Here is a 17,187-nt window from a genome sequence, read left to right as displayed (position 1 = left end):
ATTTCTACCATGTGATCAAAACTCTTGGCTGAAACCAACTGTATGATTCATAGACAAGAATGTTCCAAATAAACAATTCAGTGGTGTCACAAATCACTGCCTCACGCATAGCAAACCTGGTTTGAGTCGATCCTTAAGATAGGGCACCAGGTTGTATTCCTTGAGCACCAGCTCCCAGTCCAGGTCGGGGATGGTGAGATTTGCCAGCGTGCCCAAACACTCAATCACAAACTCCTCAGTCTCCTCGTTATTGATCTGGGCTGCCAGGTCACCCACATAGTCCTGGTGGAAAGCAACTCAATGTGAGGGGATCACATAAATGACATGTTGCTCTTTTTCATGCCTTTTTTAAACATGGGAGTCTATTAACAACTTTAGTTACATGCCAACAATATTTACAAGATGAGATATGATAAGATAAAATTTCATTAATCCTGATGGAAATTCTTGACATTGCTCAATAATACAGTAAAATAATAATATAATAAACCAGATAAAAATAAAAAATAAGATAAATTAAAGTATAATAAATAAAATAGAAATAAAATAAAAGGCAAAATCTCACAAAATCTTCCTATCTTCATGATAAACAGCATGGTGAGCATATAGGCTATAGTCTGAAGAGCTTGATAACTCAAGCCCAATATCAGATTTTGATTTAATACAGATCTTATGCCTTAGAGCATAGGAGGCACTAACGTTTGATTTCACGTGATGCCAGATGCACTTGTGTTTGAATACAAAAGGCTGATTACTCACTATGAACAGGTTCTTGGTGTGTCCGTCGTGTTGAGACAAGTTCCTAATCATCTTCATCATCAGAACGTCCTTCAGGTGAAGTGCTCTCTTCATCAGCATCTTTAGACCATTACCTATAGGAGCAGGCGGAAGGTAAGCAAAGACAGTGGGTAAGGACAAAATGAAGAGAAGAATTAATGGTGTTTGTGCATAAGAAAGACAGAGAGAAATGTGTACTGTTACGGATGCAGTTCAGGTCAATTTAGCAAACAAAGGGTGAAAATCTAGGCTAAATTTAAGTGCACTGGATTTCCATTAATTTATAGCAATAGCAATATGTGTCCATATGTGTGGTCTGTGTGTGTCTGTCATACCTTCACAGATGACTTGGGCATTCCTTTTGTTAGCAGCGAGGTTGATGCAGAAGGAGATGAGCTCAGCATCCATCTTGTCCTCCCCACAATCAAACACCATCTTCATCAACTGTCAACCAAATGTTCATATGTTTATGAGTGTTAAGCAATTCATTCAGCACCATGTTTGAATCATAATTAATCCCAGAGACACAGGTAGTTAGACTTTCCAGTTTAATTAGGCTTACACAGGTACAGCGTCAGAATAGCTGAATCAGTCTTAATCATAGCTTGTGTAATCAATTTCAGGGAAAATGATACATCTGTTTGCCCTTCTTTCCACAGCTGTGAATATTTCCTTGATGAACTCAACAAAACTCTGTGAAAAAAAGTGAATCATGTGCGTCTGATGACATTTGTCTGCACAGCTTGGAAAGAACAATGCGTACAGTGCGTTATTTTGGTGAATTTTCAGGTAACCACAACTGTTCTTCCCTCATGTGTGCAAAAAGGTAGCACAAGGTAATAATCAAATCAAATCAAACCAAATCATTTTCTTTTCATTGTCTTGAGGTTAAAAAGTGAGAAAGATAAATGAGAGATGAAGAGAGGGCATTTAAGAAAGGGTGAGCGAGGAGAAATGAGAAAAAGACAAAGAAAAAGAAAGAGGGAGGCGAGCAGGGAGTCAGTGGAGGAGGATGGGAGAAAGCAAGTTACTAAAGGGCGACGTTTCTCCTTATGTATGTGTGCCTGCTCGCAATTTGTCAGTTAGAAAAACCTCTGATTTATAAAGAGCATCCCTGCAGTCTCCTCCAATCATGTCAAGGCCAGTCACTTGGGGGTTGAGCTCTGGAGAATGAGGAAAGCTGAGGAGGGGGCAAAAGTGACTGCAATTGAAGAAAATGTAAAATGTAGGTGTGTATGTTTGTGAAAAACATTGAGAGCGAGGGAGAGAAGGGGACCACGGACGTGGGCCCAAAATGAATCGCCCATCACTCCCTAACCTCCTAAACACCCACCACCTCCTTGTTCCCAACCTCCCTCCCTCCCATATGTCTGTCCGTCTCTCCTGCGCTGATTTAACATTAAACAGGAAAGGCTTTGAGCTGGGGGGGGGTGGGGGCAGAGGGGCACTACTTCCCTGTGAGGAGTCAGCAATGTGCAATCAGAAAGAGAGAGGGAGAGAGAGAGAGAGGCTGGGCCGGGCCTGAGTTGGGTATCATATACCAGGGGCCCCGGACCCCAAATCAGCCCCGTCTAGACTCTCTGGCACCTGCCTCTGCTTATTTACCACAGACGGCCACTGGAGGCCCAGTCGGGGCCACAGCACCACGCTGCAGACCAACCAACACAACCAGACCCACAGCCTCCTCCTCCTCCTCCTCCACCTCCACCTCCACCTACGCTATACCCCACTTCATCTCACCTCTGTAACCCTTCCTTTCCTCCCCTCACCTCTCATATCCTTCTTCTGGCAACCCCACGTCCAGCATTTCCCTCCCTACTAATGGGGTGACCCCATTAAAAGCTGGAAAAGGGTAAAGAGGTAGGTCAGTCACTACCCTGGGAAAGTGATAAAAAAAGATAGAAAAGTTTGTTTGATTATTGATGGGACCGAGAGGTTTGAATTTTGCTATTGAGATGAAATGAGAAGAGAGCACAGAGAAACAAAACAAGATGAAAAACTAAATATACTGGTGTGATACAAGCCATACTACAAAATGGAAAGATATTAAACTAAGTACAGAGGGATGCCATGTCCAAAGTATGACTGCAAATAGGGATATGTTTAAGGAAAATCAGAAAATGCTTGACCCAATCACTAAATTCGCTATGGAAATCTGGGTTTACAGTGGTCAGGAAACACAATCTAGAGAGGGTGGTTAATGTACTGCGCTGGATGGCTTACAACTCCAAATTTAAGATAGGGACCCTTGATAACAGGTTTGCACAATGGGCAAAAAAGGGGATTACAGCAATAAGCACAATGCTTGACAAGGGCAAAATTAAATGCTTTCAAAACTTAAAGGAAGAATTTGACTTGGAGAAGCAAGATTTGCTTGGGTATCTGCAAGTCAGACATTTGTTCAAGAAAGACACAAAAACAGATTTCCCTCACAAACCAAAAAGAGTCACTGCACTGATGGTTACTGAGCAGTTGGTTTGGGGTCAAGTGCCTGGCTCAAGGGCACATCAGCACTGAGAACCAAGAGAGGGAAGAGCGTTGTTGATTCACTCCTACTCCTACTCTGAGATACAGGCTGGACAAAGTTAAGGAGACAGATACGGAAAGACTCACACATGTACTGAGAATTCAAATTAATCAGAATTTATTGAGAAATGGGACAAATGAAGTGCTTGTACGACCCATCACAGAGACACCACTTGAACCTCTGAATGAAGACAGACACATCTTAAGTTTTATCATTATATTATGCATCTCACTGAACAACTTTTGTTTGCTCTGTGGTTACTCAATGAGAAATAATAAGTTAAATTAAGTTTAAAAAAAAAAAGAAATGAAAACTAAAGAGAGAGAACATGAGTAAAATGAAGAAGAAAACAGTGAGAGGTGAGTAAGGAGGCCTCAGGGTGAGGTCAGAGGTCACATCCTGGTCATGCTGCTACCCAGAATCCTCTCTGCCACGGGAGACCTAGGGGCCAGGAGAACAAACACCCAACTCTCCCAGCCACATCTGGCCAACATTTACACCTAATCTCAACAAACAAACACAACACACATTTAGCTAATAGCCAGTGATGAGACGAGTGACTGATCCTGGTCAACTCAATCAGTAGTAGGCATAGCTCAAAAAGAAAGTTGTGATTAAAACTTGAAAGAATCACCCCGAGGGGGTTTTAGCATGTGTGGCGAATGGAATTTTCATGCGCATAACTCAATTTCATTTTGGCCAAACAATTCTGCTTCTCTGCTGATGTTTTCTCATTTAAAGCAATTCCCAGTTCAATATTGCAATTAGGTGCACTTAGTCCCTACCCTGTGGAGAAGACACAGAGAGGGGGTCTCTGTTTTCTAAAGGGGCTCGTTAGGTGAAATGACGCAAGACTTTTTTCAGAGCTCCAACCGGTGGAAAGAGAGGGAGAGGAGAGAAAACAGAGTTGTCATCACATTGAGAGAGAAGACTGAGCAGCCGTCCTCTGGTGGTTTGAGCCCAGATGTGGTGTGTCCCTCCCTCTTGTGCGCTCTCTCTCTCTCTCTTCATCCTTCTCTCCCTCCCTCTCTCATGCATTAATTCCCAGATGCCCGTTAGTTGCCGATGCTAATGTGTCTGTCTGTGGCTGGAGGCAGTGTACATTAGCCAGTCTTACCTGTGGTATGCAGTCTGTGTAGGCAAACATGGACTTGAATGCGTCGTCCATGCTGATGTGGTACAGAATGCACATGCTCAGCTGTCTCTGGCCCTCGTCAGCTGCAACATAAACACAGGAGGAGGAAAGTCAATGGATGAATGACTGGTTGTGCTTTAACGCTCCATGGGATGCCAATGACCACATCTAGGAAAGCTGTGAGGTATTTTTTGCAAATATTAATGGTTTGAATAGCCTTTTCAATAGCAACTCCTGCAGAGGGTAATTAGTGATGAGTACAAAATTAGCACCAGCCATAAACTGGAAAATCTGAACCGTAACTTGCCAATTTATATATTTTTTCATAGAATTTAGCAGATTAAAAAAAACAAACAATATTTAAGGGTTACTTTTTTAGTCCACCAAGCCGGTGTCTGAAAAGGCTATGCTGGTAAAACGTCTTCAATAAAATGAACAAATTTTCTTTCCTATCATCACAGTGCTGTGAGCTTCTCATGAGACAGCCTCAGGAGCAGCATGAGAGAGATAAAGACAAAATGGATTGAGTGTTAGACTGTTAGCTAGCCCAGCACCTTTATGAGTTTGACCCTTGACCTAAGCTGGGGGACTGGAGGCCTTGAGGAGGAGTCAGCCAGAATATATTAATAGAGTTCAGACCAGAGTTTGACCCGGGGACTTTTCATTAAGAGAAGTGTTAAGAGAGAGGGTCTTCACTGGACCAGAACCACTGACAGACCTCCTGTAACGCTCACCACCCTACTAGCCCCAACCGAGTCCAGTTCAAACTGGTCCCAGACGTGTTCGGTCAGTGGCCGTACAAGGAGCCTTATCACTGCCTATTGGATCCAGATGTTCTCAGTGAACCCCTGGAAACACGAGGGGGAGAGAGGGCTGAAAAGAGACGGCTTCTAGCTTTAATTGGGAAAACAGGAGGAAGCATCAATTTTACTGCCTTTAATAAGTTAAAGCTACACTGCATGCAGCTCTGGCCCTTCCAGCACAGGCACCGATTGGCCGGAACATGTGCTTCTCATTAGCAATCCTTTGCCTCAACCAATACCTTGAAATGCACATGAAAACACCCAAGCGCATACACATGCACACGCATGCAAGCACACACACACACACACAATCGCCCGCACAAGTCCCTCCTGACCTGGCGAACTCCCTCACTTTGCTGGTAGGAACAAGGAGGATCCTTTATGGGCGAAGAGAGAGATCCCATTAAATGTTCAAAACACTACTAGGGTTGGGGCAAGAAGAAAAAAAAAAAAGGTGCGGGGAGCTGTTAAGAATTAACTAGACTGTTCAGGGACAGTTAGTGGGAGAGCTAAACTCCAATTACACCCCAGCCTGATTTAAAACTGCCTAACCTTCATAAAATTATACCCGCACGCATTAAGAGGCGTCTGGGCTAGGTTTGCGGACAGTGCCACTCTGTTGTTATTGCACTTTCTGGGTAAATAAGAAAACTCGTTTGGTCTTCAAAGAGAGACGTCATATACCACAAAATGGGGTAAAATGCTCTTAAAGAGATGCCCTCTCCCACTCAAGTCTCTTCCTGTGATTTTGCAGTGTGATGATAGTAAACATGCTGAATCATAGTATGTGAACTGGGGTGAGCCGCAGTGCTGTAAAACAAAAAGGGAGAGGCGGGCGTCTGGGTGAAAAGTTGACATAAAGGAATCTCCTATTTGCTTTTGAATCCAAGTTGAGGTGGCGGGATCATGAGGGAGGCGATGATGACAAGTGGTGGCTTCTTCTCCCCTTTCATCTTATCAGTAGGGGTCATGACCTCTATTGGGGTCTGGATGTGAGAATGGCAGCCCATCTCCTCACACCAGCTGATCAGCAACCCCTGCCCCCACACCTCCTCGCTCTCTTCTTCTCTCTGGAGATAAGAGAAGAATCCATGGGCAGAGCGTCTCGGTTGAAAGGATAGTCCACAGCGAAAGGGGATGATTAATGGCACATCTGCTCACATACAGAGCTTTAAACATGTGCATACACACGTGCACACACACACCCGTACGGGCAACCTCAGAAACGTCAGAACCATGAGGGGGCGTGATATTTCAGTGTTAAGTTATATTATGTGAGTGCCTCACTTCCTGAGAGTACAACCCCCAACTGCCCTCCCCAAAACAGCCCTCCCTAAATCTCCCAAGACCTCTCCACCTCTTTGGCCTGCTCCTACAAAAACAACATTTGTGCAGAGGCTCTGGCATGTTATTCTAACAAATATATTATATTAATTATGCACCGTTACCCGAGCCTCCCCCTGAGAGGCTTCAAAAGGCCCATCAGAGATGCTTCTGACCATGCCACATGACCCCCTGGATGAGCTGACGCACCAATCACACTTTCTGGAACTCCTTTCAGGAAGTCATTTCTCTAATGGTCACCAGAGTCAGCTTGTGGTCCATGCGCTTTGTAAAAGCCCTGCACCTGCACACACACACACACACGCCTCAATAATAGCAGATTGCATCTGTTGGCAGTGAAATAGAGACTTCACTGCTGGCCGGGGATAGGAGAGTATTTCTCATGTCATGTGTCTGTTTCTCAGAGAAAACCTGGAACGCAGACTGAAATAGTGGTCGCCTTGATACAAAGCCAAATACATCCCTGTCATAAACACATGGAGACACAGAAACACAGACATACAAAAGCTTGCGTGCACCCAAAAACGCTGAAACACTGTGCTCCCAAGAACACGTATGGAGACAGACACACACACACACACATACACACACACACACACACACAGAAACACAAACAACTGAGCACACCAAAATGTCAATACACAAATGTTCATACATGCTCAGATTTATTACCTAGCAGAGAGGAGAGTTTGGGAATGAGTCCTGCCTGGACCATTTGGCTGCGCAGGCCCGTGTCGAAGGAGAGGTTGAGGAGGAGACGTAAAGTGGTGCTCTGGAGTTCCTCGTTGTTACAGCAAACCAGCCTGGCCAGCTTCTCCACCGCAAAGGTTTCAGCCTGAAGACAAAAAAATTAGACTTAATTAGACATTGCTTTGAATTTTAACCGCATCCTGCTTTACCAACCAACATTGATTGCTAAAAATAGCAGAGAAGACTACAGGCAATAAAGAAGACTAATATATTTTTTTTTTTTTCAAAGCGCATGTGCCTCACAATTAATGTTTTTTTGTTGGCCTTTTAATGTAAGTCATAGTGACAGATCATTAATTTACTTTATGTACACAAAGTGAGGAGAAGAGTAACAAAGTCAGGGTGAAAAAAGCAAAATTCCTTCCTCTTGCACTCATTACTTTTCTGTTGCCAGTGCAACACTAATGAAGAGACAGTCATTGATTTGTCATCACATAGGTGTGGCAATTTAAGTCACACTTTTCCAGTGGATAGTCAGGATGGTCAGTTAATATACTAAGGTAAGAACCACATTCTGACATGCTGTCCACCATCGCAAAAACATGAATATGCAAAAAAAAGTTTAAAATTCCTGTTACTAAAGCACATAACTGAAGTTACATAAAAAGATCTCCATAACTTACTACAAATGTTATATTCATCTTTATCTTGCTAGAGCACTGTGGCCAGCTTGGAGTAGATACACACTGCTTACAGGCAGGTGGAGGTGTTGAGCTGATGACACCAAAGACAGTTCAAGCACAACCACATGACTGCCAAACTCTCTCTCTGGGGACTCCATGTCATTAGTGCGTGAAACTGTAAGTGGCTTGGAAGTGTTTAGACTACATCCACATGCTGTCATTGGGTCCATGTGCTTGTGACTGTCTGTCTTGTGAGTGTGTGACAGGCAGTGCCAGTCTAGTATTGCTTGTTAACATGTCTGTTTCCCTCTCCTGTGGTCTCCCCACAGCCACAACGAGACATAATGGGGACGCAACCTGCTCCCAGTTAAAAAGTACTAACTGCTACTGTGTGCAAAACCAGCTCCAGTCACACCATCACAAACCCAGGCCTCGTGCAGTATAATCAACTACAGCCTGTGTCAATTACCATTGACATTCCCATTCCATTAGTGACAGGGGTAGAAAAAAGCTCTTATCAGAGTATGTTAGAGCCTTATCTGATTAAGAGATAGTCACAACATGTTTGCTGTGTAAATAAAAGCTGATGACATATCACTATGTGATAAGCCTTTTTATCAATTAAACCTTTAGGTCCTTAGTGTAAATGGACACTCTTTTCTCTGATGTAAACTGATATACTCGACTGAGTAAAAGTGTTGAAACCACTATTTTCCTGCTGGACACATGCTTGAGTGGGTCTAAACCCCTGAAGTGTTTTTTAATCTGACTCAAAGATACACTAAAAAAGGAAACAAGGAGATAAAACCAGTTCCTAACTGGGTCTGGCTTTGATAAAGCCCCACAAACTGTTTGAGATTGGAACCAGGTGGGACTGGATTAGGGAAAGTTTGAGTGGTGAGGTTCCTGTAAAAGCACGGTGGGACATGGAGCTAAAAGTGAACGCTCTAAGCATTTCTTTTAAATTGAAATTTGATAAGCGTGGTTCCAACTGGCATTCTACAGGGTAAGAGCCATTTATAAAAATGGCCAGGGAGCATTTTACAGAACAAATATAAAACACTGGTTGTTTCCTTTAAATTTGACTAATTAAGATGACATGTCACAAAACAACAATTTTAGATGTCCATAAATTAAAGCTGTAAAGAAGGCCTAATTAGATCTTCTGCTGGAAATGTTCTCTAAGCTAACAATGCTGACAACCAGCACACACAGCTTTTATAAATACCTCATCCATGTCACCTTTTCTCTCTCACCAGTGTTTCTCTCTGGTCACTCCTCACTTAAAACCCATTCTTGTTCCACAGCAATAAAAAATTTAAAAACTACTGTGTGGTGAAAAAAATCCCCAGCATTTTTTTTTTTTTTTATGATGATGTGACAAAAACTAGACACTATCCGTTTCAAACAATGGCTGATTTATTCCTTCAAGTGAAGAAATGAAAATTTAGACCTCTATCTTCCTCCTTTCCTCCTTGTATCCATATATCTCAAACAATTCTTACTGAGATGCAGAGTCTCTGGTGGAAGAAAACAGACTGGTAATACTCAGTGTTTTCTTATTCTCTCCTGTTTTGCTCCTCAGTTCATCACCCGCATGTACTGTATATCCGTAACTCCCTGACTCCCCTTTGTCCCCTGTCCTTTCACTCCACTCAATCCATCCTTTTCTCACCATGTCATTTTTGTTCTCCAGGTAGATGGAGAGCTTCTTGAGGAAGGAGACCACCAGCAAGAGCAGTTCCTCGTCATCACGGTCCAATATCTTCACCAGCAAGTGGACAATGTTTTTGTTCCTCATCTTGAGCTCTGTGCGGGTGTCCTCAGCCAGGTTCAACAGCAGGAACAGAGCAACTACAGGGTCAAATACAGCGGACACAATAGAATTGGTCTATGTGTTAGTTCACAGTTTTTTCTTTACATTCATTTAGATATTGTCCCTCCGCCCCCTCCCCTATGCAAAGAACGGGTCTCAGTAACAAATTACCCAGATCCCCAAAGCTAGAAAACGTGGACTGTAAGCATTGTACTATCAACAGTAAACATTTTTTGCATTGCTAAGGGCCAGGAAAATAGAGCACATGTTGTATTAAAAGGATACAGAATGTATATATCCATCAAGTTGCATTTCACTACAGAAACAGTAAATGGGCTCCTGTACTGAGGAACATTCTAGTTTTAAACTTTAAGGCTTTTGCAGCATGGTTGGTTCACAAGTGTAAAATTAAATCTATATCCTAGTAAAGTGAGTCCTGCAGTACCTCTGAGAAGCTGCTCCTGCTTGATCAGGAGGCTCTGGTATTTTTTGAAAGCTTTCTCATGTTCTTTCTTCAGGGTTTGGTTCTCAGAGTCTTCTTCACGTGAAATCAGTTAAGGAACTCAACTTTTTCCAGGCTCTGTCCTCCAATGCCATGACGGCAAGTAGGAGTGGCAGACAAATTATTCAGCATTGTTCAGAAAGAAGTCATAGAGATTGCCACATACACAGTTTTAGACCAACAATTCTCCACCGACCACAGTTTTAGACCAGTGTTTTTGGACTAACACTTATAAACTGGATGGTTAAGTTTAGGCATGGTGTGGAGAGAGAGCTAATTGTAAATGATTTGTCTGATTCAGGGCTATTCTAAGTTGTGTCTAAAATTGATGGTATAAAAATTGTGGTGCTTCTCTGTGCCAACTCAATGTAGCTAGTTCAAATGATCAACAAGCTCAGTTATTAGTTACACTCCCTTTCTGAATTCCTTGTCAGACACGCAGATAAAACACCTTGTGTACCAGCATGATCTATTTTCAGTGGCCAAAAGTAGCCATAAGTGCAAAGGTTCTTCAGTGGGATGACCCTTAGAAAAGGATATAGGCCTTCTTCTTCTTCTGCAGCTCTTCTTGCCAGAGGTCATACCTCTTCAGCTCATGTTCTATGATGTTCATGCACAGAGCCCCAATCTTATAGTGTGTGACCAGGCCGTGGAACTGCGAGAAACTGGAGGAGAAAATAAGAGGGGAGAAAGAAAAAGGCCTCCATTTATCCAAAAGTGGATTTTCAAAGCTCAAATCAAATTTGGGATTCCAGCTGGGAGCTGTCGCCAAAATGACCCAATCCGTCACCCCAGAAGTGGTTTACAAAGTAAACTGTCAAAGTCAAAACACATTCAGTCAAACAGTATGTCCTGGTCCGACTTATAATCAGTCCAACTTGAATCATTTCACAATCCAAACAGCATAACACGGAGATGGAGAAGAGCCAAGAATGACGATCAGTTTTCAAACCTACACACGTCCCCCTGCAACCTAAATCAGTCCTGACAGACGTTTATGTATTATTCTAGCGAGGGCTAATTTTAGTGTTTCCGAAGCCCCAATTGGAGAGTGAAATCTCAATACTAGGTGTATTGTCAAAGTTATATGACTACTGTAAGAAAGAGAGAGGAGCACACAGAGAAGTGAGGGTCTGTTTTGTTAAAATGCGGAAATACTGCAAACACAGAAAAAATAATGGGGCTATCCAAATGTTTTGAGAGCTCTAACTTGGAAAACTGGACATGTGCTTGAATTCATGGGAATACATATTACTAATGCCATGTGGTGAATCTCTTTCTCCTCTTCTGCTTATCTGTGTTGTTTATATAAAACTATATATCAGAATTTTTCCTTAGCCTTGATATGTGGTATGTGTGGTATGTATGTCTACCAGGGCACCCCAGTCATTGTCTTGTGTTAGAAAAATTATTTTCTTTTTAAAAAGCCGTCAGGGGTCCCTTAAAAATTTCTGAGGAAAACAGTCACTAAGGACTTTTTAACAACACTGCATAACGGAACTTAAGGGAATACTTGGGCAGCCAAGAAGAAAGAGAAATCAAAGGGCTTTCCTGTACAACATCCCACGGAACCCTTTATGGTGATTTTATGAAACTCACTTTTTTCCTGAGACATCCTTAGATGAATTTTAATGGCAGCCTTAGTCTAAGTGGGTTAATGGAAGCTGGTTGTCTACCTGGAGAAGCAGAAGAAGATGTAGATGATGGTGGTTGCAAGGTCAACGCTCTGCTTCCAGTCCTCCCTCAGGACTCTGGCTAGGGCTCCCAGGGCTGTCTCTGACCAGACACACACACACACACACACACACACACACACACACAGAGATAGACATATAAAAGGGGTCAGAAAAAGAAGGAGGCAATGCGGCAGTGGAGGGATATAATAAATGAAGGGGGAGGGGAGGAAGGAGTATGGAAAGGAAGTTGAAGAAGGCTGTTAGTGGAAGTCAATCAGAGACAGACTAAGGGGAGAGTAGTGCGCTGGAGGCTAATTTAAAGGAGCGTGGGGGAATGCAATGAGATCGGAGGCTCCTGGGGCTTTGAGCCATGGATGATTCTCAATGTAAAGATGTGCGTCCCAGGGTTCCTCTCCTCTTTCCACGCTGACCCCGGGCCTCCTGGTTCACATGAACACTCGGCTCTTATCAACACATGACCACTTGATGTGGTGCGACAGACAAAGTGAACTGACGATGCATTATGACAGTTACAAATGAAGCTGTGCCATCTCACGACGGCTGCGATGGATGACGGCTCCTTGCTGTTGTGAAAGAAACAGGCCGGTTGTCACGGAAGGGAATAAGACTTGGGCCGAGCTGTGTTTTCTTTCAAATGAGATGGGGAGCACAGTGTAAGAGTTGATAAAGTCAACTGCTACTATACTCAGGCAGAGAGAAGATAATAGTGCACACATCCAAAAGATTTAGGCTGAGAGCTATGTAGGAAAACAGCCTTGGAAAAATGATACCTGCACACTATATGGACTTTATGGACTTGTAATATCCATTCAGTCAGTGTTACAGTTGCAACCCCATATACAATTAATCTCTGATACCATTAATATAAACAGGAACCAATGCCTAGATTCAAATCTTAGCCATGTTTAGTCTGTATTCACTGTACTCTCTGAAAAACGGGTTATGCTACATAAAGATGGATTGTAGACTGTGGACTCCAGGATGTGATCTCAACAGCAGACAACAACAAGCGTGAATTTGCAACAGCTGAGACAAGGTGCGCACATGCTTCCACGCATGCATGCATTCACACACACAAATCTCACACACACTTGACCTCCATGACAATTTTTCTCTCTCTCCCACAAGAGTCTATGACAAAAGGTTCATAAGTTATGAGAGCAGGCAGGGCCAAAGTACAGGGGACGGGGCTAATTGTCACCAATGAAACATTAACTCTGATTAGTCTAGTGATGACTCCCACAAGAGTTTATGAAAAACAGTTCATAATTTGTGAAAGGGGGTGTGGTTAAAGTATAGGGGATAGGGCAAACTGTCACCAATGAAAGTATCTGTGTGTTTATGTGGATGTCTGACTATCTGTGCATGTCTGTGTGTGTCTTTGTCTTTGTACAAAGTCTGTCCATATTACATGAGTCCATTTAGAAATTATATGTCTTTTTGTTATAGGTCACCACCACTGCAACACTCTTTTTGCTAGCTGGCATGCACAGTTAATCAGCTATCCTTTGGCTCATGATCAACCTTTGCACAAAATCTTGTGCAAATCTTTGAATCCATTTGGAAGTTATGCCCCATTCTGAAATAGGCCACTTTGATTGCTACCCCCTGCTTTGAGCCAACTGGGATGAACACAAACACACACCCTCAGACAGACACACTTGTATTGTATTAGGTAGGTGTACATACATAATATAAAAAAATCTATATATTTGGCTGAGGAAAATTATATAAATGACTGAAATAAAGAGAGGTACCATTCTGCATGAGCTCCTCCAGGTTGTCAGAGTTGCGAGCCAAATGCAAGATGAGGGTGGCTCCTCTAATCTTCTCTTGGATGTCCTCATAAAGCAGCTCCACATACTCATCAATGTTGTTGATGTTGGCCTCTTCATCCAGCTAGAGGGGATAGTGACAACAGACTTGGCAGCTTAGCACATCATCAGGCTATATGTACACAATAAACATATGATATACAATAGTTTTGCAAGTAAATACAAATATTCACGTGCAGGTGCAAGTATATAGACACATGTATGCATGCAAACATACACAGTTAATTGATTTTCTTTTACTCCTACCTCCACTCCTGCATAAGGTGTGAGGTCTCTAGGTGAGATCTTTTGCTTCTCTTGCTTGTCTGTAAAAAAAAAAAAAAGAAAGCACAAGCAGCAGACAACATTAAAAAGATGTCTCTCTTGATGAACTGTTTACACTACTGTAGGTCCACAATAATTACATTCTTATTATGAATGTATCAAAAATATGTCAAACTGAGTTAATGCACTTGTGGCATACTTATCATTTACCATTTGTCTTTTTGCGGTTTTGCAGGTAGAAGAGCAGCTGCTCGACCTCAGGAAGTTTGGATGGGTGAATGAGCCGGCATTCCTCTACAACCTTGCGAGCTAAGGAGGAGATGTCTGTGTTGGCATTCAAGCTTTTCAGGCGAATGCTGAAAAATATACAAACATATGAATTTTCAGAATTACAGCTTTTGAGAGAAAAATCACGCACTAGGCCAAACCAGAGTTGGACAACATGGACAAAATCAAATATCCCACTATCTTTGACAAAATATCTGGATATTGATATTGTGACAATAATGTTGGGGTGACTACTGATGCTTTCATAAGATATTTATACACAAGAGATTTTTTGTAAACAATCATTAGTAATGTGGATGTTGAGGACCAAGCAGGTAAAGGCCAATAAAACAACAGCTAGAACAGTCTAATAAGTTCAGACAATTGCATCTCTTTAATGAAATGCAGCTTTTAAAAGCAGGAAAAGACAACACTTACATCACATCACAATATTATGATATCCGAAACCCCAGATGATATCTAGTCTCATTGATACTGACATATTGATATATCAGTCAGCCCAAAACCCTACCCAGCAATATGCTCACAGAATTTGAATTGCCAGAACTTCATTTGGCTGGTACTCTTACAACGGCAGCTGTAGAATATTTGATTAACGTTGTCATGGAAATTCATGTTGATCTGAGGCATGAGACTGAGAGAAATTAGGTGTTACCATGGCAACTCCATCATTTAGATGAACAGGAACGGCAGTTGTGATGTGTACTCTAATTTTCTCTAAGTCTCATGTGCTGCATACAGTTTTCTGTTTTTAGTTTACATTTTTTTATTTCCATTATAGATCGATGAAATGTTGAGCATTCATTTACACATAACATGATTAATATTTTGTGGAGGGAATGTCAAACAGTGCACCGAAAATAATTTGGCTACTACGCTGATGCACTAATAGGTGTCTTATCTATCTCTTCAAGATCATGCCTGACAAGAGAGCAAAGCCAACACCCATCCTTGTGAAAAAAAAAAAAAAGTGACAATAAAAGCTGAACCTTTAGTCGGCCGGTAACGATACTCACATTTTGTGACACTCCTTGCGTTCACCGACCATGGTGCCTCCTAACTCCCCCAGGATAGTTGCCTCCACCTCATATTGCACGACGAGGGCTTTCTCGGTCGGGTGGACATCCAAACTACCCCCCTTCACTTTCCTGTGGGTCATTTTTGTGATTTGACAAGCATAAAAGCAGATAGCGTTAGCGTTAAATACGAGACAATAGACGGTGTGACGTTAAAAGAAGACCCCAATATTAGCTGTCTGTACCTATCTGACGAAATACAGAGTTCAGGTGGCATTATTAGGAATATTATCGACTAATAGAAATGGCTCACTGGCCTGGTTAGACATTACTCAGTCATTCATTCACACCGAGATGCCGCATCCTGAGGCAGCAGCATCTCTGGATGCTAGCGCTGGCTGATAACAGATTTCAAACGAGCCGTGTTTACCGTTTTAGATACCGTGCATCCTCTGCCTGCAGTTTTTCCATATTAGATGTGGATGAAAACCCTCATTGGATTTTCCTCCTCCCACCAAAAAATATTTAAAAAGCCGACAGGACCGATACAGGTAGCTAACGGATTGTTTTTATTTCGGTTGTTTGTTGCCAGGGCGGCGACAGTCTTCCCAGCATGCAACATCAGCAGATGAAACGACAGAAAATGGGGCGCAGCCGTCCAGAGGCAGACTGTCGCCATCTGTGGTCGCGGAGGCCAAATTAACATATGATTGGAAAAATACTAAATAAAAAAATAATAATACATTTAATTCGGTTTCCTAATTGTTGCTGCATCTTTCCGAGATATGCGCTTGACTGTCAAAAGCGATGAATGATTTTAATTTCGTGTCAGCTTTTACCTGCGTTTAGTCTCAGAAGGAGTTTGAGTTGATGCAAACTGTGAAATGTTTATTCATGTCATGCTCTACACTGCAGTTGCAAATAAAAATTTTAAAAATACACCAAAATGAGAGGTAGCCATACCCTATATGCACACTGTAAAATAAAGCATGTTTTTTTAATGTGAGAAGAAAATAGCTTTCAGAAAGTATAACCAGAAAAGTATTAGGGGATGTGTGAGCAAACATAGAATATTTTCAGGTGAATTAACCTGACATAATTTATATAATTTATCATCATTATCATTATGCTATCCAGGGAGTTTCTGAATGGCATATTTGGACATTTGGATAGTTAAGGTTTGCCTGACTGCCTGTGCCTCTTCAAATATTAAGCAAACATGCACTTATTCTTAGTCTCTGTAGTCTATTGTAAAAGTAATTTTTTGCCAAAAAAAAAAAAAAAAAAAAAAAAAAAATGTCTCAGTAAACCTTTAAAATATTGATATAACTAGTACAAAGAATAAAATAGTTTGGTTAAAACTGTTCCAGTACTGGTTGTGCTGCTTTTAGAGTGGACTGGTGTCACAGACATGATGGATGCCCCGGCTGCAGGGTTAAGTCACAGAGGGCACATGTTGAATCAGCATTAGGTAACACTGAACATGAACTTAAGCCATGGAAAAATATGTGAAGTTGGGATATGATTTCACATATTAGTGCATGTTATGCAACCTGGTGTTAGGTTAAATTCTCCTTGACTGTTTCTGCTTTAATCAAAGCAGCTCAGCAAGTGGGTTTTCTTCAAATTTCAAATGAATTCAAAGTCTCATTAAGTGGCTATATTAGTGCTTTTGTGACTTATGGATTAACTGAGAACATAAATTAAAGTCAAACCTTGTTGGACTGAAGGGACTGAATGTTCTTCAGGCCTGACTGGAATAGTTGATAGCCATTTTATTTATGGTTACCATTATCCTGACAAAACTGTG

The 17,187-nt window shown here is 41.9% G+C and overlaps 1 protein-coding gene across 1 annotated transcript in view; it reads right to left on the bottom strand.

The window, feature by feature from the left end:
• kifap3a (kinesin-associated protein 3a) overlaps positions 1 to 15,991 on the bottom strand; it is a 28,791-nt gene extending 12,800 nt beyond the window's left edge. The window contains exons 1-14 of the mRNA XM_030049424.1: positions 15,808 to 15,991; positions 15,378 to 15,509; positions 14,284 to 14,429; positions 14,056 to 14,114; positions 13,732 to 13,873; positions 11,954 to 12,053; positions 10,818 to 10,942; positions 10,221 to 10,319; positions 9,635 to 9,813; positions 7,259 to 7,421; positions 4,422 to 4,522; positions 1,113 to 1,221; positions 760 to 872; positions 117 to 282 (exon numbers count right to left, since the gene is read on the bottom strand). Of these exons, the coding sequence (XP_029905284.1) occupies positions 117 to 282; positions 760 to 872; positions 1,113 to 1,221; positions 4,422 to 4,522; positions 7,259 to 7,421; positions 9,635 to 9,813; positions 10,221 to 10,319; positions 10,818 to 10,942; positions 11,954 to 12,053; positions 13,732 to 13,873; positions 14,056 to 14,114; positions 14,284 to 14,429; positions 15,378 to 15,509; positions 15,808 to 15,848 (1,675 nt within the window). The 5' untranslated portion in view covers positions 15,849 to 15,991. The remainder of the gene's footprint in view (positions 1 to 116; positions 283 to 759; positions 873 to 1,112; positions 1,222 to 4,421; positions 4,523 to 7,258; positions 7,422 to 9,634; positions 9,814 to 10,220; positions 10,320 to 10,817; positions 10,943 to 11,953; positions 12,054 to 13,731; positions 13,874 to 14,055; positions 14,115 to 14,283; positions 14,430 to 15,377; positions 15,510 to 15,807) is intronic.
• Positions 15,992 to 17,187: the final 1,196 nt, after the last annotated feature.

Source organism: Myripristis murdjan, chromosome 4 (assembly GCF_902150065.1).
Source record: "Myripristis murdjan chromosome 4, fMyrMur1.1, whole genome shotgun sequence".
Lineage (NCBI taxonomy): Eukaryota > Metazoa > Chordata > Actinopteri > Holocentriformes > Holocentridae > Myripristis > Myripristis murdjan.
Note: the sequence above shows the minus strand (reverse complement) of the source record. Positions and strands in the feature narration are given on the sequence as shown.